The sequence below is a fragment of the Anas acuta genome, chromosome 7, assembly GCF_963932015.1.
Source record: "Anas acuta chromosome 7, bAnaAcu1.1, whole genome shotgun sequence".
Lineage (NCBI taxonomy): Eukaryota > Metazoa > Chordata > Aves > Anseriformes > Anatidae > Anas > Anas acuta.
The window spans coordinates 4,006,409-4,026,289 of record NC_088985.1 but is presented as its reverse complement, the minus strand read 5'-3'; the positions used below and the strand labels follow the sequence as shown (position 1 = coordinate 4,026,289).

Genomic DNA, 19,881 nt, shown 5'->3' with positions numbered 1-19,881 from the left:
AAATTTCCTATGAAAATAAGTGTAAGCAGAAAGGCGTTTTTCATGTGTTATCTAACCATATGTGAAAGAAAAAGAAATAAAAAAGGCCCTTCTCGTGTTGCCATGCCCTCCTGGTTCTGCTGATTCGCTTCTGCACTAGGACCACACGGGCAATTTCCTGCTGTCACTTCTTTGTTCAGACAGCCCCTGCTGAATGTACTTGTTTTGCTAAAACAAGAGCTGGGAAATGAAATCAATTAGCTGGTGCCTTCTGGAGAGGCAACTGGTGTTTTTTGTTAGTGTGAGAGGGACGTGGGGAGTGAAAGATTTGTTTCCTTGCTTGTTTTAGTTATTGTGTACGTTATCTGGTTCTTTCTGACAAAGCAGCCTCGCTGCTCCACAGCTTTTTCTCTAAATCATGTGGAGGAGTAACGAGGGAGAAGCACTGGTCTGTGTGGCCGTGTGAACAGAGTGGCCTGGGAAGGTGCTCAGTTTGTGCTGCGAGCGGGACAGTAGCTCTGCTCTCTACCACTGCCCTGTGGCCATTTCTCCTCTGACATGGAGGGGAAGGCTCCTGGACAGAGAACAAAACCATTTTCCAGTCTTTTCTCTCTCCCCAGTTTACCTTTTGCTTCCATCTGTCTTTGTCAGCTTTACAACCTGGACGTGAAATCAAAGGCCAAACGCATCCAAGAGCCAAGGGATTTGCTTTTCTCTTTAATTTTATCAGCCACGCCGCGGAGTGGAAACAAAAGGCAGTGCACAAGCAGGCACTGAGTGTGCGAGACGCCCGGCAGCCGTGCTCCTGAGGGTCCGGCCAGCTGCCAGCCACGGTTCAAATCCGAGCCGCATCGGTGCTGCCTGACACGTGTGGCTGGGATTCGGCTGGCACCACCCCGTCCTGTCATAGGATGCAAAGTGATAGTCAGACGGTAGGTGTCCAGGAGGAGACACCAGGTACCTGCCTTCCTAGTCGTGCCTTCGTGTCCTCGGTGGAAACGTAGAGTTCAACTTTGAGGCAGCACCCCTGGGAGAGGGCACGCTGACCGAGCGGGCTGAACGTCAGCAAGAGTTGCAAATGATCCTGCCAAAACGCAGAGTCAACAGGAAGTCAGCGGGTGAGCACAGTATCTTTGTCCTGTTCAGAGCAGGGTGGAGATGAAGATGACCCAAGCTGGACCTCAGCTGGACACCGCTGAGGAGCACGAGCAGCGTGCAGGGGAAGCGGTTACTAGCTCAGCTGCAGAAGTTTTACCGTAGTTTACGCACCATTTCTGTCCTATGCAGGATTATCTGGTGGTTTTTGTGAGTCGCTGCCATTACTTGAAGTTTTAAGTTTCCTTGTAGAGCTGCTTGGGGGATTTTTCAGATCGTCACAGCCTAACCTTGTTGTGAAACGTGCTGCTTGTAGCTGCCCCGCATGCGGCAGCCTGTAGCGTTTTGAATGAACGGCAGTCTGGAAGCACAAAGATGTTATGATTTATATCAGCTGTGGCTCCAAAGTGTCCGTGTGTGGACAGAGAGATTTCATTCAGAACCCTTCAGTTTCTCCAGTCATTATCCATCACCAGTTGCTTGGCCTGGCTTTAATCTGGTAGCAGGCTATTGGGAGTAGACAAGATACATTTTTAAAACTGTGTCATTTAATCATAAGTGTGTGCTCCCATATAGAACCGACAACAGGAGCAATTTCACCAACGGAATGCAAAGCTTGGGAAGTGTCTGGAATCAGGAATGTTTCCTTCCTGTCCCTTGAAAAAAAAATGTATTTCTTAGACAGATAATCAGTGTCCAGTCCCGTGCTCTGATAGCCACACACTGCAATGAAGCTTGGCAGCACAGTCCTCACTCTCCAGTGGCATTAGCACAGCTAGGAAAGGAGCCCATTACACCTGGTGAGTGTAAATTCAGGCCCTCCTTAATGAAGACATCCCGGTGCACCTCCTGCAGTCACTTGTGGTTCCCTATTTCCATACCGTTGGGTCTTGTTGCAGTCCCTATTAGCAGTAAAGCAAAGATGACTGGCAAGAACAGGAGTACAGGGCTGAAATAATTTATAGCGCCGTGCATCCATTTAAACGCAGACTAGAAGAAAGGTAACTAAAACAGACTCTTTCCATCCTTGTTAAATTACCCTTCTGTAGCCTTAACTTTTCTGTGACAGATGGAAGAACAGAACCATAAATATGTTTGCAGAAGACACTGCAGTATTTATGTGGCACGGCACGCACACCCGATAGCGACTTCCTTTCAACAAGAAACACAGATGAAAGCTGTCTGCAAATGTTGCGTGTAGATGAAATTCCATAGACCGCTTTAAATTCTAATTTTACACGCAATAAAAGCTCCCGATAGCAGATGGAAGTATTAACCACGTTTTAAAAAGGGTGCTGTCTGAAACTGCCGATCGCTCTTCAGCTGGCAGCGTCTCTGCCCCACCGAGGTAGCAATAAGCCCTGCCATCTGACAGATAAGCTCCAGGATTTGGAAAAGCTCATCCAAGACAACTGTGAGCCTCCTGTTGCCTTTGTGCAGAAGATGGAGGTGGATACCCAGCCATTTCGTGTGCAAAAGGGTTCTGAAGGGAATAGCTTTGTTAAATGATACAGGAAGAAAATAACTAAACAGCTGCAGTCTGGGTGACAAAAAGAAAAGCAGCTTCCTCTCTTGAGACGGGCAGAGTGCTGTAGGTGTGTTAGAGACACTGAGTGTTACTGCAAACAAAACGTGTCGGTGCCACAAACACAGCGAGTCCTTCTCGTTCTTACCAAGTCCTTGAATATTTTAAGTTGTTTTAGGATCTACCAAGTATTTAAATAAGCAGGGTTGTCAGGGCGTGTAACGATAGGATGGAGAAAGTCAGGGATGGACGTGAGCAGCATACCGAGAGCAAATTACCCCCCTCCTTCAGTCACCAGAAGTGGGAAAATGTGAATAGTGTGGCCACAGACTGGGACTTCGGGGGGCTGCAGAAGCCTCGTGCCTCGCCCTGCGATTTAGAAAGGTAAGGGGCAGGGGGTGCTAATACAATACTAAGGCAAACAAGTGATCCCCTCGTTTACAGCCATCGCTGCATCCTGCTTGCCCTTCCTCATCAGTCTGTGGAGAAAATTGGCATCAGGCCGTTCAGGCTGATGGACTTGGAAAGGGCCAGGGCTGTTGAGCTGCGGCTGCGCTGGACAGCAGGCATCGCTGCCCCGTTTCCACAGGCTGCCTCCTCCCTGGCAGCCTCTGCCCAAAAGCTGTAGCCAACGCGTGTTGCTCGGCCCAGGTCCCCCCGGCCCGAGGGTTGATAGAAGGCGCTGTGCAGAGAGGGGACGCTTGGCAGCAGGCTGCTGGAGGCCAGGGGATCTGCTCTTCCTCACAGTTCATCTCGTTCTTCCTCACTGCAAATGCAGGCGCTCCTTTGGCTGTTCATGAAGGGCCGGCAGCCCAGGGTCCAGACGGCGTTGAACACCGTGTCTGCGACGGATTCACAAGCTGTGGAGAAAGAAAAGATCAGGCATGTGAGTAACAGGCACCCCGGGATGTCTGAGGGCTGGCTGGAGTACTTCCAGTTGGAAACGTGGGCATGTTCTCTCTGGGTAATGTGTTTTTATAAATCCAGAAGGTGTCTTCTGCTGACCTGGGGCTTCTCTACCTGGGGTGGCACTGACTTCCCTCCCTGCCAGGCTCCTTTCCTGCCTCTCTCAGCCTTTTCTGGCTGGTGGAGCATTTGGAGCCCTACAAACAGCACGGTGTACCAAGCAGATTTCCCAGAAGACCTCCACAGCACGGTCTTTCCTAGCTCCCTCTCCTCACAGCTGTTCGTAGCCACTACTGACCGATCTGTTCTGCTTTTATTTCAGAGTTACAACGCCAGCATGAAGCACCCTGCTGTGGTTGCCCCAGCATGCCTGTCTGCTAGCCCCTTCCCTTCTCCCAGAGCAGCCCTGAAGCTGCGTGTCACTACTTCGGGAGACTGCTCATTTGGCAGCTGCTACAAAGCTTGTGGTGAGTCAGCGGGGAAATTGGGTTTGGGGTTTACTGATGGCTGGAAGCGGGCTAGGGATGTCTGCATCCACACAGAGGGAGAGTGACCGCTCTGCCCCTGCCTGCTTGCTTTGGCTTCTGGTGGAAAGGACCCCATAAGAGTGGGGTGGCAGTGGAAGAGACTCACAGAAGGCAAGAGGAGGTAGAGCAATGGGAGGTGAGGACAGCTCAGAGGTTCTCACTAACAGCCCTTGTGCCTCCTCTGGCCACCAGGATGTGTGCTGGAGGCATCTGCTCCTGCTTGGCTGCCCGTAAAGGTGGCTTGGGTCAGCCAGGGCCTGAGCTCTGCTCCCCCTTAATTCCCCAGGGCCTGCCTGTTGGCTCCACCGCTGCAGGCTGGAAGGGAAGAGGGCTGACCTGAAAAACTGGCAGAGGAAAACAAAGAGATAGGAAGAGGTTGGCTGCAAGAGGACCCCTAGATAAGAGTGACCATGAAAATTTGGCAGTGCTTGGCCTGTGGCACTTATGTCTCAGTCCACAACTCTTCCTCTTGCTGGCCTGCACGCTCTCTAAACATTTATCTGTGACCAGGTACAAAGCCACCCACGCTAGTACCGGGGTCACGTAGACTTCAGCAGTTGTCCTAGTCAGGCTGCACCTCTGGAAAACAAATGCAGCTCAGCTTCACCTAACTACAGACCTTATGAGCCAAGAGGGGCTGTTCTCAAGGGCTCTGCCTGATTTTAAGCCCAAATTTCCTCTCCCTGCCACCGCCTGGGGGAAGCCTACCTTCCACCTTGGAGACGAACCCCAGGCTGCGCTTGAGGTCGGAGCAGATGGAGTGGAGGCACCAGCGGAACTTGGCATCGCAGCGGTACTTGTTGGCCCCGCAGGTGTCGTAACAAACGTCCAGCTGATTGCAGCACTTGGTCATGGCAGGGATGCCCAAATCTAGCTGGGGAAGGAAGGGAGAGGAGTGTCCCTTGGACTCAAACAGCTGCAACTGGGTGAGATTTTACAGGGCCCCGTTGGCTCCTTCACCCAAACCAGAGGTGTGGCAAAGCCCCCTTTCCTCCTTTCCCCACAACCTGCTCCTTGGCCTAATAAATCTGCTGTAAGTGTTATTAATGCCTCATTTCCTACAGATACACTCGTGAGACCAAGGATAGATACAGCATGGATCGGGGAGGTTCTGCTCCCTTGGAGGTAAGCCGCAAGCTTAGCTAATAACCATGGGGGCGATGAAGCAGGGCCTGACTCCTGGAGAGGCTGGACTCATTAGCTCGTTACGAATTCTTCCCCTCGTTGGCCTTCCTCATGCAATATTTAGGGGATGTGTTTTTTCTCCATTGCGCTCGGTGCTCGTGACCGCCCACAGAAGGAGGCAGTGCCACAGAAATGCCCACAAGGTTTGCAATGAAATGTGGTTTAGGGAACTAATCTAACAAGAAAAATGGGCTGTAAAGGGAGGTGTTTTCAGGGCAGGAGTCGGCCTAATTGATGCAGACTTCATGGGCAGCAGTAATAGCAGTAATGCAGCTGCTGAATAGTAATTTCTCCTCTTAGAGCCTTTCGGGAGAGCTTTTTCCTGGTGATTCCAATATGATTTCATTAATTGCCTTTAAAACAGCGAGAGGGTGCAGCATTGAAGCCCGCAGGTTTATTTCAGTACTCAGTAGAGGCAAAAAGCACGGGAGGGAGCGGTGTGGGTAATGCATCCAGATACTGCTGTTTGTGCATTATGCTAATGCATAATTAGCATAATCACTGAGCTGCCCAGCATCAAATGTGTCTCACAAGGGCACAGGGTCGATAAAAACACATTTTCCCACACCGATGCTCTGCTTGGACATCCCTTTTCTTCTTCTAGCACTCTGCTCAGGAAACTTGTGGTGCCTACGGAGACAGCCAGAGCAACAGGCCAGTCCATCGTGGGCAGAGCTCCTGTCTGCGTGATCCCTGTTCTGCTGCCACCAGCCCTGAGGTCTTGCTGCTCCCCCGAGTGACAGCGAGCTCGGCTGTCAGCAGCCGGCCGTGTCTTTTGGAAGGCAGCGTGTCCCCTAGCGCAGCACAAGCAACACTCCCTCCCTTGGGCAGAGCTCTGCCCTCAGCCGTGAGGAGCAGCCGTCGCACAGCCAGCATCCAGCACAGCCGAGCATTTTCCCTCCCCCAAATTATCAGCTGCTTACTGTGATTAGAGAATTGCATTATTTCGGAGCGGTGAGTGTGGCAGTACATACACTTTGGGGTACCTTGAGCCCCAGAAAATAGGAGCTGCAGCCGTTGGGTTCCTGGGGCTTGTAGTGAGGTCGCGGCATTGGAGCCTTCCCTGAGGAAGAAAGGAAAAGCGTTAGGAAAGCTGATCTTCCCGAGAGTTGTACCCAAAGGCAGCTCCCCTCTGCTCTGCATCCCCAGACGTTTCGTTCTTCTCCAGGAGGCGCAAAAACTGAAGGATGGGTGCCACTGACACACTGCAGTTTCATCCCTTTATATCTGCCCTCCCTTAGCATGCTTCTTAATAGGCACAGAGAAGCAAGAAGTTCCTCCCTGAATAATTATTTACTCGATGCTGAAAGAGTGGAGAGAGGGACCGTGACAGGACTGCCTTGTTTCCAGTGCAGACCAGCCCTCGTGGAGTTGGGTTTCTCTCTGCGGTCCCTTGGTGCGTGTTCAGTGCTTGTTGTGTTTCTGCCCCAGCAAGGGAGATCTCAAATGCAGGATGCGGTGTTAGAACAAGGCCTTTGAACCCTGCTTTGGGAAACCTTTGTAAGCTGTGTGAATGCTCCAACTAAAGCATGTTTGAGACTTCTGAAAGTCCATCACCTGTGTCGTGAAGTTCCAGCTTTCTTGATCCCTGTTAGAGAGTGTGTATAGATATATTGTAGATGTAATTTAGCCTTTCAGGATTGGATCCTTTTAAGCTCCATTTTCTCTTTTTCTTCTTGTCAGCACCGATAGCCTTGTAAGACACTTTTCCCCTTTTTTTCTGACAAGGTACCTACATTACCAGTGGTTAATAGAGCCATAAATCTAGTAAATCTAGTATGGTTTTGGGAAGACCTCACAGCAAAATGCCTCAAAAGGTCACATGCAGGAACGTTCCCAGCACCTTCTAAATCACAAATCGGTAGAGCAGTTTTGTTTAATCAACAGGCTAGCAACAAATAAGAGAGCAAAATACCATCCAGCTGTGAGATGTCAACAGGCAGTTGTCTCCAACCCTACCGAAGTGCAGTACACTTCAAGGATCCAGCTGTCTGCAAGCCCAGACAAAGCTCTCCAGCTGACATTCCCAGCAGGTAGTGACTTTTTATGGGGGAAGGTATTTCTCAGGATGGCTGCTACTCATGTTTCCACCCTTTTGTCCCTTTGAATAGGTTCCTGCTCCAGACGCACTTTTCCAGTGCAGAAAGCATTGTTATTTTGAGCAGTGGGCCCGAGTTAAGGACAGACAGAGAGCACAGATCAGTTGGTTACAGCACACCCCCATTATAGGATTAGCTTTGCACCAAAACACAAGTCCATTGAGGTACACAGACACAAGGTAACATCTGAGTTCAGGACACCTTGCATATTGTGCTATTTTGGTGGCTATGCTACAGAGAGAAGGGATTTTGCCTATAATGGGCTGACTCTTACAGCCCGCAGCTCCCAGGCAACACAGGGAGAGGAGGGCAGCAGCCAGGTCTGGCTACAGCCTGGTTCCCTTTCTGCAAAGAGACAAGAATTGGGACTCAGAGTCAAATGTTCTTGAGCTGAAGAAGGAAGCTGTGGCAGGTTCAAAATCTAAGGTAGATTTTGCAGGATGGGATCAAATTTTAATGACTTGCTTGTACTATGGATGATAAATTGTGCTCCTGCAGCCAGTTATGGGGTAAGGTGGCAATTCGGAGTAGGAGTGAGGCTGCTTTGGTATGTGGGGGTAACTGTTTCTAGAGAAAACCTTCAACAAGCTGAAGTTCCAGCTATTAAAATGCTTTACAAAGGTGACCAGAAAAAATAAACAAATCTTGGTGAGAATTGTGAAATCAGCAGAACTGCCCTCAAGATGAGCCTCTGTAGGAAAGCTGCCTCCTCCTCTGAAAAACAAAGTTTAATCATTTGCAAAGTGATCAGCTAGATCAAGCCCGAGACACCACAGTTAACTTCTCTCCCACATCTTGTTTGTAGCTGAGAGGAAAACAGAAACGAAGGCAAGGCACTAGCGATAGGGCTCCCCGTTCTACGTGAGCATTGACTCAGAGCCTGTTGTTATTTATTGCCTGCCCATCCCACAGGCAGGTCTGTGCAGGGGCAGGGGCTGGGTGGGTCACGCTGGCTGTTTTGCTGCCTGTGTTTCACCGGGCACCTCTCGTGGGCTGCCCGAGGGGTGATGCTGATGTATAGAAACACGGCCCTGCTGAGAAAGCCCGTTCTCTGGGAGATGTATTTCAGGGCACTGCCTCATTGGCATTGCCTTAAAGGAGAGCTGAAGTCGAGTTTCTAATGGGAAGTGAGTTTCCCTGATGCATTTTAATATCCCCAAGCTGTTGTGGCTGTGCCAAGAGGCTGGAAAACAGCCCGCTGGCTAGAGGAGATTTGTGGCCCATGCAGGAGGTCTGAGACACTGCAGTGCTGGGGTAAGGTGGAGGGAAGAGATCTCCAGGTGAACAGATGCTCCTGAGGTCCCTTGCTGTGGTGGGAGGACCAGGTTGTTTCTCTGCTCTGGGCAGACACTGTCCTTCCTCACCATGGCCTGAGTGCTGTGGCAGAGGGCCTTGGAAGCTGTGCCTCACTTGAGGCTGTTGTTCCCCCTGAGATGCCCAGAGAGATTTTATAAAGAGGAGGAGGCATTTTCCTGCAAATACTTGGGTAACCGTAATGTTCTGAGTTAAGGGAGCGATCCATCACCTTGTTTGTTCTCAGACCTCACCAGGTGCTGATAAATCGGGAGGAGAGGCTGGCAGCCAGACCGGCCAAGTGTTCGTGCTCAGCTGAAGATGGATGTGGCAATTACAGGTGAGTCCTGACCTTTATCGTGGCAAAATAAGCTATTATCAGTATCTCTGAGGTAGGAGAGTGGAATGCACCAGTTTTGTTTCTTGGCTGGGATAAAAGCCATCAGGCCCTGCTTCAGCAGCAAGACAATAATGATGGTTGGCATTCGTTCTGGGCACGGGCATCTGGTCTCATTGGTTGGGAATTGTCCCTGCATCCCCTCTGCTTGCAGCTTGCGGTGTCTGTGCTAGCCACCAGCACAGACAAATGGTCCTGGGAGGGTGCAGCGAGGCCCTGGGAGGCACGCGGGTAGCATTTTAAGTTTCTTCCTTCAGCCAGTGATTAATGAGCTGTTCAGCAGAGGACGAGAACAGGGCTAAGAAGTGTGTGTTTGTTTTCCTTTCTAGGTGAAGATTTCTCTGATAAGAAGCAGGATGCTCCTGGGGAGCAGGGAGGTGTTTGCACTGCTCTGTGGAGGTGCACAGAGAGCACAGGACCAGGGCAGGGAGACACCTGGCCTGAGAGCAGTGACTTCTCCAGGACTTGACAGTGGTGAGTCAAAATGAGCTTCCTTCCCAAAATGAGCTCTGAGTATCATCAGCCTTCCCTAATTTCGCCTCAGGCACTCTGTAGCATCTCTGTTTCTCCCGGTGCCCTCCCTGTGGGATGATCCAAACCCTTCCTTTTTGGTAAATCTCTCAAAGTCCAAGGTGAGCAGTGGCTGCCTCATTCCGCCTTGAGTACTAAAGGTTCCTCCGTGGTGACAGTGGGGCTCGTTTACCTTCCTGTTATCTCCCCTCCTCCAACCCCTGCGATTAGCCAACTCACGGCTGCTGAATAACCACGCTCCGAAGGTTGCTGAGATTACGGCCGCTGCCGACACCAACATCCCCTTCGGAGCCAGGCCTGCACCAGCAGCTCGTCCTCCCCGCCAGGGCCTCTAACTGGGCGGCTGGGTCACCCCCACAGCCCGGCTGTAAGACCCGCGTCCTCTCCTCTTGTCCCATTGCACCCAGTACAGACCAGTTGCTGCACAGGGGGAAGGCTGAGGGCTGGGTTTCTGCTGCTGGCACCAGCAGAGCAGTCGTGGTCTCTGCGGTGGCCTTCCCCTGCTGCCCAGGGTTGGGTCATGGGTGGCCTCGGGAAGGAGAGCTGCTGCGAGTTCCCACACAGGAGGGAAGGAGGGGAGGACAGGGCAGGGAGAGAGCAGCCAGGAAGAGCTGGCTGGGGATGTGGGGGCCAGCAGCACTGCTCTTAGGGCCTCAGCACCAGGTTAGGAAAGTAACAGAGCAGGTAACACCAGGACAGCACTAAATGCCTTGCCAGGCCACTTTACTGACAGCCCTCCTACCATCCCCTAACAGGCAGTGCCTGTCCTAGCAAAGCAGTCAGCAGCCCCACGTCCCCAGCACGGACGCCCTTCACTTACCATACCGACATCTGTACTGACAAACGCCATTTTTCCCCCCAAGCAGTTCCAAGAAGGAGTCAAAGTAGCTGTTAACGGTTTCGAAGCTGTCCCGGATGGCCCCGATGCCCCACTCTGGAAAGTACGACTCTGTGGAGGAGCTTTGTTGGGCGGCGTTCTCCTGCGTCGTGTCCTCGGTGCCGTGCCCCAAGCCCAGGGTCAGGCACAGAACCGCTGCCTCGAAAAGCAGCCGCATCCTGCAGCCGGATCCAGACCCCGGAGCCTTCGTGCGGGCCAGGAGGAGTGGGGTGAGCTGTGCCGCGTCGGAGGCAGGTGAGCACCCCTCTGCCCTGGACTTTAACCACTGGGGGGGGAGCTGGGATGAGGTCATGGCAATCAGGGTGCAAAGTGCGCCGTGGAGATTTGGAGCGGGTCCGGCTCGCGGAGAAACGCTGGGGGTTGCATTTGCACAATGCCGCTGGAACCGGCTCGGCCCCTGCAGCACCGGGGCTCGGGCTGCTGCTGGATGGTCCTGGAACGGAGCCGCCAGGGGCTGCTAGCCCAGGGGGTGCGGCACAAGCACCCTGCCCAGCGGGCTGCCCTGCTCCCCGCAGAGAGTTTCTCTTCCTCCACAATTCCCCCTGCCCGGGCAGCGGATCAGAGCATCGTATCCTGCTGCGATGGGCCTCCTGGGGGCTGGTGCAGCAGCTAGCAGTAATTCGGGTTTAGAAACGCTGGGTTGAGGGCAACCCCTTGGTGTTTCCCTCCTGTTATGGGATCAGTGATGCAGATACGTGTTTGCCTTTAGCGGGGCTCCCGAGGGCTGAGTGAGGCAGCTGGTTGTTGCAGCTGCTTTTGTGTAGTGCTGCTGCTGCTGAGTTCAACTTGCAGCCCAGGTGGCTCGCAGCACAAAGGGCTGGCACCAAAACCCAAGGCACGTAATGGGTTCAGGGGGTGGCAGCAGGCCCTGGCTCGTGGGGCCTGCATGGCCTGTGGGGGTTTCAAAAAGTTACTTATTAAAAGCAAACAGCCAAACAGACCTGCAGCAAAAGACAACGCAAACCACTGGTAAAGACAAGGGAAGAGAAACAGCACAGGAGGGTTCCAGCTTCACTCGGGAAGCTTTTCAGGTGTGTCCCAGCACAGCGCTGCCCCCAGAAACAGCCGCTGCCAGCTGCCCCTTCGCTGTGGCCTCCGAGGGCAGCCCCAGCGGTTGTGTCTGCTGGAGCACAGGGCACTGAGCAGAGCAAGGGGAGCGCGGCTGCGGGTCTCTCCAGTACATGGCACGTGTAAGTGTGAGTTCTGACATTCTGCTGTTTTGCAGGAGACTCAGCCCGGCAGCAGTGGCACTTCTGAAACGCCAGAGCCCCGCACGTTGCCCCCGTTTGGTTCTCCAGGCGTGGGATAAGGAGCAGGGACCGCAGCCCAGCCTCGGCTTCTCAGAGAGGTGAGCGGAGCGGGCGGGCTGGGCAGGCCCCTTCCGTGAAATAGCGTGGGGCTGGAGCCAGCTGCTGCCTCCTTGGTCTGTTCTGGTGCCCCCCTCACCTGCTCAGAGCCCCTCGGGGACCCTGAGGGCCCCGCATTGCTACCACGTGGTGTTCCCTGGGAGTGGTGCAGGCTGTTGGCTGCGCAGTGCCGCTGGAATTGCTGTCAGGAAGCCCCAGGCGAGGGAAGAGCAAGTTCCACAGCCCCACGCAGCGTCGCACCCTGAGCGGAAGCCAGTCATGTCCCCGCTGGCTCCATCGCTGCCCTGCGTGACATGCTGGTTCGCAGCCTCAGTGCTCCCCACCCCAGGAGCAGGCTGGTAGAAATTAATGTTAAAAGAGCAAAATAGCTGTTCAGAAATAACTTGGAAACACTGAGCAGAGCCCCTGGTGCCATGCTTTTTAGCAGAGCCTTTCAGTTGCCCTGGTGGCAACTCCAGAACGTGGCTTTCTTTGTCACCCCCTACTCCCTGGTGGCTGAGCCTTGTGCCACCGAACATGGACAGGCAAGGGAAAAATGCTGGCAGGACTGCAGGGGGTGCAGAACACAGCGCCTGGTGCGTGAGCCGTGCGTGCTGTGCTGCACAGGACGCGCAGCCTGCGCCTCTGGGCAGAGAGCACAGAGCCAGGGCTGTTTGCAAAATCCATCAGGATTTGTTAGGAAAGCTGCACGGGGCAGGGGGAGCAGCTGGCAACGCGCGGAGCCTGGGAAAAGAAGAGTCAGGAACTTTCCTGCTGCTTTGTCACTTGTCCCGAAGTAAGAGTTTGTGAGCAAAAAAGCGGTCTTGAAACTGCTTTCCCAAAACGTGGCAGCTGCTTTGCCCTGCCCCAGGGATGAGCCGCCCTCTTTTCTCCTCCTGCTTCCTTCAGCCCTCTCCCCACCATCTGCCCAGACATTTGCAACCCAGCTGCAAACAGCTCCTTGCACCCGAACTTCAGGATCTAAAGACCAGGAAAAAATGTGGGATTGAGTAACGCTGACAAACCCCACACAGCACCTCCCCTGCCCCGAGCCACCGCAGGGAGTTACTGCCCAGGCCCGGCAGCTGCAGCAGGGGGGGCTTCTTCCAGCCACCAGCCTGTACCTGTGGGGCCTCGGGCCCGGCTGTGGGTTTCTTCAGCCGTTCTCGCTGAAAGTGGGAGAGGGGGAGCTTTGCACGATGGTGAACCCTGACAGCCAGGATCTGAACCTTGTCTTGACCTCAGGAGAGCAGCTCCCAGCTCCACGCATTCATTCCTGGCTCTGTCATGCCTAAATATAGAGCAGCCCTCGGCTGCGGTGAGTCACTGCCTCCTAATGACACTCTCAGACTGTTGGCAGCCTGCTGCTGCCGAACCCAACGGAGGCAGAGCTGAGGAGGGACGTGCGGGGAGGCACCCGCCCTGCGGCAGCCCCCTGCTTGGGCGTTTGCCAGGGCCTTTCCCTTTGTGTTCTGCCGGGGCTGAGGGAGGACCGAGGGGCTGCATTCTTTCTGGATGAATTGCCGGTGTTTCAGGAGGGAATGGGCAGCTTGTGGTTGAATTTCATGCATAATCCATGGCTGGTTCAAAGCCTGATGTGGGAGCCAGCCGAGATGCTGAATATTGGAAGAAGAAATGCAGCTCGGTGCTGAGTGCCCAGTCCCGCCGAGAGGCAGCTCAGAGCCCAGGGGCTGGAGGAGGCTCCCGCAGGTTGGTGACCTGCTCCAGGCCTCGCCGCAGGCCGACAGCCACCCACTCTTTCCTTTCTCTTCGTCCTGTCCTGCCCTGCAGCTACTCAAAGGCACCCTCCCCCCTTCCTGTTGCTCTCCGGCCTTACCTGGAGGGGTTGTCACAGAGCACCAGCATTGGTCAGGGTTCGGGACTGACCCACAGCCCCTGCCTGGTTCCATGGGATGGGGCAAAGGTGGCCCAGGGCCCCAGGCAGGTGCCTCAGGATGGGCAGCGCAGCCGTTCCACAGGCTTCTGAGCTTGCTGTGCTTTTTTGCAGGTTCCCGATGACCACAAATTATGTATAGGCTCCGCTGGTTGGAAGGAGTGAGGCACAGGAGCAGCCATAGTGTGTGAACCGCTGCAGAAGTCTTGGTCATGGAAGAAGTCAGCCCACACATCGCATCCCACTGGTAAGTGCTATGTATCCTAGCACACCGTGTCACAGGACAGCCGGAGCTGCCTTCCCCACAACTCTTCAGTTACCTGCCTGTTTGACCTCTTGGCTCAGGAAACACAAGCATTTATCCTCCCTGAAAATCAGGGTCTTCTAGCAGCTGACCCTTTGCTGTGCTAGTTCTGAGCACGGAGCCAGGAGCGCATGCCGCTCCATCCCCGTGACACCCCACAGCAGCTACTGCCCTAAGTGGAGAGCACGGAGCAGGCCGGCGCCTTTCCTTCAATTTCTGTGTTCAGCACACCTCCAGCCCAGCCTACCTGCCATCCTCTTGTGCAGTCCAGCAGCGCTGTGTGCTTCCAGCTGAGACACAAAGTTTGGGCCTGAGAATGCGTTTTACAGGAATCTGTGACAGAAGCATCTTCCGCACCGGCCCGCTTAATTATGAGACGAAACAAGTGAGCTGTTTCCAGGACACAGGTATGGTGATTAACGGTCTGTGTGATCAGATTTACAACAGCCATATATGACAAGAGTGTCATGGGGAGGATTTTTCACTGCTAATGGCAGTGGCTTTTATTTCAAGCCCATGTTTTTTTTACATTAAAATTTTTATTACAAAAACTGTAACAGTAAGGCAGTTTGTCAATTGTCAGTCACTGTGAGCCAAACAGTTTTCGATCACCTTTAATACAAAACTAGATTCACACAGGAGCCACGCTCTTGATCCAAAAGCCCTTTGAGAAATGAGGGGATAAGGCAGAGAGGACCACCACCACCTGTGTCATCACTTACACGTTTGGTATGAGGTGTACGGACACTATTGCGGTGGAGGAAGATGACACACGGATTGTCTGCAGGTTAAAAAAATAAGCTTGTCCTTTCTCCTCTGATAATCTGGAACATTTCAGTCTGATGTGCCTCAGCAGAACTGAAGTTGAGTTCTGGGGGATTTTCCTTTTAAAACAAGTGAAATTTTCCACTGCCAAAAGACAAACTGTTTTTCTTCCCTGAAGAACTGCAAGTCATTGAGTAGTTCACAGATTTAAGAAGTCATGCTCTAAAACTTTTTTACTCCCCAGGCGATGCCTCTTAGGAGACCATTCTTAAAACGCTCGTCAACGCTGGAGATACCTCATGGTAGGTGAGGGAGGGAACTGTTAGCAAACTGCCCTAGACATTCCACAAGTTCTTTCGGGCTTGTTGTTCATCTTTTGGTATTGCTTGAACAGAGAGGGGAAAAAAAACTTTGCTTGCTATAATGAAATTAGGGTTTCGCATCACTTCAACCCTGCCTTCTTCCATCCAACATGTAAGAGCCCCACGTGTTTTCTTCCGATGTGGCAGTACCTGAAGTAGTCACTGGCAGCTTTTATTCGGTAATTCTCTTTTACCTCACATCAATTCTAGAATTGTTAGTTGTTAATTATTTTTGTGTGTCAAGCAATGTGGCTCACTTGAAAGAAAAGCATCTGTCTGTAATAGCAAAGCCAGATGCTGTTTTCCAAACATGCTGGTGGTGGTAATACCCGGATTTCTTTTTGTGCTCGCTAGCTAGCCAGGGCTGGCTCATCCAGAAGCACTTAGAGATGCCTCAGAGCCAGCGAGAGGAACTGAATGCCCCCAACTAAGGCTCCTGACTCCATGTTGTCCATTGCTCTCTTTTACATGCAGGGAAGTGGCAGGACTCACTGCAGCCATGGCGACCTTTTTTGGAGCTTAAGAAAGCCAACAAGATGGGAAAGAGAAAACCATGGACAAGAACGGAGACGACTGTACTGACACCATGTAAAAAATGAGAAAACGTGAGTAAGTGTGTTCTGTGGGGTTTTTTGTTTGTTTAATTCTCACACCTTTGTGATCAAAAATATGCTGATTTCTTCGAGTAATCTGTATCAGATACTACTCTAATGGTACCAGCAATTCTGACTGCCCGAGCAGCACAAAGGGTGGTGGAACTGCTTCTAATTGGCCTTTTTGATAACTGCTGGCTGGGTTTTGTTTCACATCTTTGACAAACACAAGCAAAAGGCAAGAAGGTGTAGGGCTAAGGATAAACAGTTATGTAGGTCCCATTGCTAACAGGCTCAGTAGCAATTTAACAACACATTTTCCAGCAAAGGTTTTAAAGTGTCTTCTGACAGCATGCAGTTTCTCAAACTATAGTACCGTAACTGCATTCTCACTACTCCAGAGGTATTTTCTAACGTATTAGCAGGTGGTTTCTTCTACCTTTTGGCTCAATTTTCAGGATTTTATTGAGGCAGAAAACCCAATTAACTAAAATGGGAATTTTTTCCTTGGTAAAGACTTCAGGCTTGACCCCCTAAATCAGTAAAACCATCATCATCCAGAAAATTAGACTGCTTAGGTAGCGTCTGGTGCAGCTCACTTTGATTCTTGTCCTCATGCTAGTGGAATATTGAGACATTTTACTAAAACTCCTGCTGTTGAAGAGAAATGGCTTAGGGAATTGAACCTCCTGCAGCCTCTCCCCACCCTGCTTAGGTTTATCTGTGCTGGGGTCAGCAGGGACAGCAGTTATTCCTCCTGCAGGAACAGAAGTTCAACAGCTACAAGCAGCCACAGTCTCATCTCCCTCAGAGGTTTCAACGTCATCTCAGCGTAAGGAAGCCTCACTGCAAGGACCTGATGGTAAAGTGAGTGCCTCCAGAGTGGGCACTGCTGACCTGGGGACTGCATGGGTGGTGTACGCCACGGCAGCCCCAGCCTGGCTCAGGGAAGGGAAGCAGTGAAGTGAGCAGCACCAGGGCCTCTGCAGAGGCCCCTTCCCAGCCACAGCTGAGGAGGGGGAGGCAGCACAGGGGGTGTCACTGCAGTGTAGGCAGCCCCTGCCAGGTGAGCAACACCAGCCATAGAGAGAGGGAACCTCCTCTGGCATATAAAGGTACAGCACTGCTGCTGGCTGTGCTCAGCATCCACGGCAGTGAAAATATTCAGGAAAAAAAAAAAGCATCTAAAAGAGATTTAGGATTATAAATAGGCCAAGTATTTCTCACAAAAACTCACAAAAACTCAAGAACTGGGAGGACAAGGGTGGAGAGTGTTCTGTGATAACTGTGTGTTACCTCATCACCTGAAGCCTCATAACCAATTTGAAATTCCAGTGTCCTAAGGCACAATTACTTTGATTAATGAAGATGGAAACATTCCCATCGCCACTGCCCAAGGAACAGATGTAAGCGGTTACTACTAAGAATAAAAGCAGCATTTGTTTCTTTTTATGTGGACAAACAATAAAGGAAAGAAATAGAGAGGAGATGGGCTGTAATCTCAGTTGTCAGGCTGCTCTGATGCAGGCGTGTTTGACATTACACTGCTAAAGCATCTCATCTAAGCACACGCAACTGCTGGCTCACATTTTCAAGGTTAAGAGCCAAATTCACCATAGAGTCCAAGAAGGAAGACAGTTAAAAAATCTGGGCTTTTGTGGAAGTGGAAAAACAGGCTAAAATAGACTATGATATACCTGTTCCCCAGAGAAACACAAACCATGCCCACGGTTTTCAGGAGTAGTGGTCATGTACTCTAGAAAAGCAAGGAGTCAGATGTCTGGAAATTGAGGAATACGAACTGGTTTAATTCAGCCTTCCTTAGAAAGGAGCCCTCCCCTTGACTCTTCCAGGCAGCGTTCATCCCGCCATCAGCAGACTGACAGTTGCGAGGACTCTAAAGCAAACGCCCACCAGCTTTCCGCGCTGATCCAGAGGGGTGTGGTGAAGGAACACCACACATAACACACTGTCAGTTGTGGCCCTGATCTGTATTTTGTCCTTATTTTCCTTTCTGTAACACTCATGGGCCTTAAAAATCAATATAATCCGTTTGTAAAACTTTAAGGGGGTATTTTAAGAAGGAACTAAAAGTATGTTTGTTTTGTCCACAGATGAAACACTGGTGTAGTTGGAGACTGAACCTGTAGTGGAGTGTTAGTCAATTGTAAACTGTAGGAGATGTGTGCATTTTACACAGACTGAATACAGAAGAGAAGAAAGATGAGTCTGCATCATTCCAACTCTGATAAAGTGCACGGCCTTCTGAATTCCTGTCCTCGCTCGTGGAGCCACTTATTGGATACTGCAAAGACATAAAGGTACGTGATCACTGCATCTGTTTGGCTTGTCCTCCTAGTTAAGCTACAGTTGTGCTATTATTGGTAAATAACTGGATTTTCCTAATTTTCTTAAGTGTTTTAACACACACACACACAAATAACTAATATATTAATCTTACATTAAATATTATAATATATAAATCCAAGACAAAAACTTCCAGTAGATGTAAAACTATGAGAGATTATTCAAGTAGATACAGAAGTATATTGTATTTTTTTTATAGATGTATAAATATGAAGATAGGATGTATATATACTGTTTTATGTGTGAATATATATATAAAAAATAACAGAGAGATAATGACATAGATATCAAGTAGATTTCCTTACAAGAGTCTAATGGCTCTCTCTGCTCTTCATTCTGTCACAAAGTCCAAAGGAAAAGCAAGCCAAAGCAACCCCCAACCAAACCCCAGAGCTCCAGATCGCAAGAAGCGAGAACAAGGTAAGGGACACTCACCCCATTTGTTTCCAACTAGTACTGGGCAGGCTGCATGCCGTGTGCTGTAATCTCCTTCTCCACTTGGGAAGAGATTGTACCAGAATACAGCTGTTCCCTGGAAATTGCAGTGGAAACCCTCAGCGTTTTGCTCTACTTGATACCAACTTAACGCTAAAGTAAAGGTACGTTCAGATTTCAAATACTGCTTTTAAATTGAAGGTTGTTTTGCACATTCAAACGCTTGCTTTCCTATGGAATGTGTCTCCGTTGACTCACTCTGTGTGTAGGTCCTTGTCTGTTAATTATTTTTTTTTAGACCCTAACCCAACTTCATTCAACTGCAAGCAGTTTTAGAAAAGCGAGGCAGTATATAACTATAAATGAGCAGCAGCCTCGTTAGCAAAGACCAACTTTATTCATGAGCCTTCTGAAGGAAAAGCCATAGTGGGAACACAGCATTTCAGGGAGAATTCCCTGTGAATGCCCCAAGACTAATCTACTTACAAACCAGCATATTTTTTAAAATTGTTTTGAAGTATTGTTTTCCTCAAGTGCTTTGCAAAGTCTGTGCATTAGCAGCAGTTAAGCCCAAAACATTAACTATGAGCTAACATGCAATAGATCAGAGGGCCCTGGAATCACCAGTACTGCTCCAGTAGCTGCACTTGTAAGTACCCCATGATTAGCGCTCTAATCTCTTTTATATAAGTCAGTTTAAAGCTTCCTTTTAAAAGTTTGAGTATACATCCGCTGTATTATTGCACAGGTGAGAGGGGAGTGGTTACACTGGATAATAAACCCTTCTTACCTTTTTAGGCCAAACACTGGCTCCTACTTCAGGAAAGACAGTAGCTCCCCCTGCTGACACATCACTCATCTGGAAAGGTGGGAACAGGCACAGGTAAGCTGCAAAGCCACTGCATTCCCCAAGTGTCCCGTTTTAGTAAAATAAAATTAGATTATTGAACAACTTAATTTCTGCCTCCCACAGCATGATTAACAGCATCATGCTGTTAATGTCTGATTAACAGCATTAAACAGGGCTACCCCCCACAGTTGGTTCAAGGTGCAATAACCACCAGCCTTTTCCCCAAATGTTACATGCTCAAATGTTCTGACAAGGAGCACGCTATAAATACTGATGCAGATATGAAAATAAATAGACAGCCTAATATTTTAAGCTGCTACTGCCCCTTTGAGTGAAAAAACCCTCCTTAAGCACACGTGTAAAAACCAAGACTTATGGGTAAGAAGATACCCGTATGTGTTACCACTACGGTACTGGCTGCCTTCATTTGCAAGTCACTTGAGTAAAAAAAAAAAAAAAAAAAAAAAGTAATGAAATCATTCCACTGTACAGAATACGCAGCAATAGATATTTTTGGCAATAGCACATGA

At 50.6% G+C, this 19,881-nt stretch overlaps 2 protein-coding genes and 3 long non-coding RNA genes across 11 annotated transcripts in view; 3 read left to right on the top strand and 2 right to left on the bottom strand.

The window, feature by feature from the left end:
- Window positions 1–667: 667 nt before the first annotated feature.
- On the bottom strand, window positions 668–10,707 carry PLA2G12B (phospholipase A2 group XIIB). Of its 2 annotated transcripts, none has more exons than XM_068689230.1 (4): window positions 10,358–10,707; window positions 6,204–6,280; window positions 4,741–4,906; window positions 668–3,459 (listed from the first exon to the last, which is right to left on the bottom strand). In XM_068689230.1, exons 1-4 carry the CDS (start codon window positions 10,590–10,592, stop codon window positions 3,341–3,343), a joined length of 597 nt encoding a protein of 198 aa, XP_068545331.1. In that variant the 5' UTR covers window positions 10,593–10,707; the 3' UTR covers window positions 668–3,340. The 2 variants fall into 2 exon arrangements, with proteins under 2 accessions (XP_068545331.1, XP_068545330.1); XM_068689229.1 differs by having other exon boundaries at window positions 6,192–6,280; window positions 10,358–10,703.
- On the top strand, window positions 3,346–10,351 carry LOC137859799 (uncharacterized). 3 transcript variants are annotated; one of them, XR_011098554.1, is made up of 6 exons: window positions 3,346–3,485; window positions 3,828–3,972; window positions 5,097–5,157; window positions 7,105–7,250; window positions 8,857–8,949; window positions 9,336–10,351. It is a non-coding gene; the product is annotated as an uncharacterized lncRNA (long non-coding RNA). The 3 variants fall into 3 exon arrangements; XR_011098553.1 differs by having other exon boundaries at window positions 7,105–8,949; XR_011098552.1 differs by having other exon boundaries at window positions 7,105–10,351.
- Window positions 10,533–14,604, top strand: LOC137859798 (uncharacterized). Its single transcript, XR_011098551.1, has 4 exons — window positions 10,533–10,669; window positions 11,661–11,783; window positions 13,790–13,922; window positions 14,206–14,604. It is a non-coding gene; the product is annotated as an uncharacterized lncRNA (long non-coding RNA).
- P4HA1 (prolyl 4-hydroxylase subunit alpha 1) overlaps window positions 14,445–19,881 on the bottom strand; it is a 36,252-nt gene continuing 30,815 nt past the window's right edge. For all 4 annotated transcript variants that reach the window (XM_068689215.1, XM_068689217.1, XM_068689214.1 and 1 more), the window contains exons 13-15: window positions 19,292–19,360; window positions 18,502–18,598; window positions 14,445–18,004 (exon numbers count right to left, since the gene is read on the bottom strand). In XM_068689215.1, the coding sequence (XP_068545316.1) occupies window positions 17,934–18,004; window positions 18,502–18,598; window positions 19,292–19,360 (237 nt within the window). In that variant the 3' untranslated portion in view covers window positions 14,445–17,933. The remainder of the gene's footprint in view (window positions 18,005–18,501; window positions 18,599–19,291; window positions 19,361–19,881) is intronic.
- On the top strand, window positions 17,880–19,827 carry LOC137859800 (uncharacterized). Its single transcript, XR_011098555.1, has 2 exons — window positions 17,880–18,020; window positions 18,414–19,827. It is a non-coding gene; the product is annotated as an uncharacterized lncRNA (long non-coding RNA).

Bases quoted from the DNA above. Each gene is read 5' to 3' on its own strand.
- PLA2G12B (XM_068689229.1), bottom strand. From the start codon at position 10,592: ATGCGGCTGCTTTTCGAGGCAGCGGTTCTGTGCCTGACCCTGGGCTTG. The intron at 4,907-6,191 runs GTATGTACTGCC...TTCCTTCCCCAG, and splicing joins GGCTCAAGGTACCCCAAAGT to CTAGATTTGGGCATCCCTGC. The intron at 3,460-4,740 runs GTAGGCTTCCCC...CTTTCTCCACAG, and splicing joins GTTCGTCTCCAAGGTGGAAG to CTTGTGAATCCGTCGCAGAC.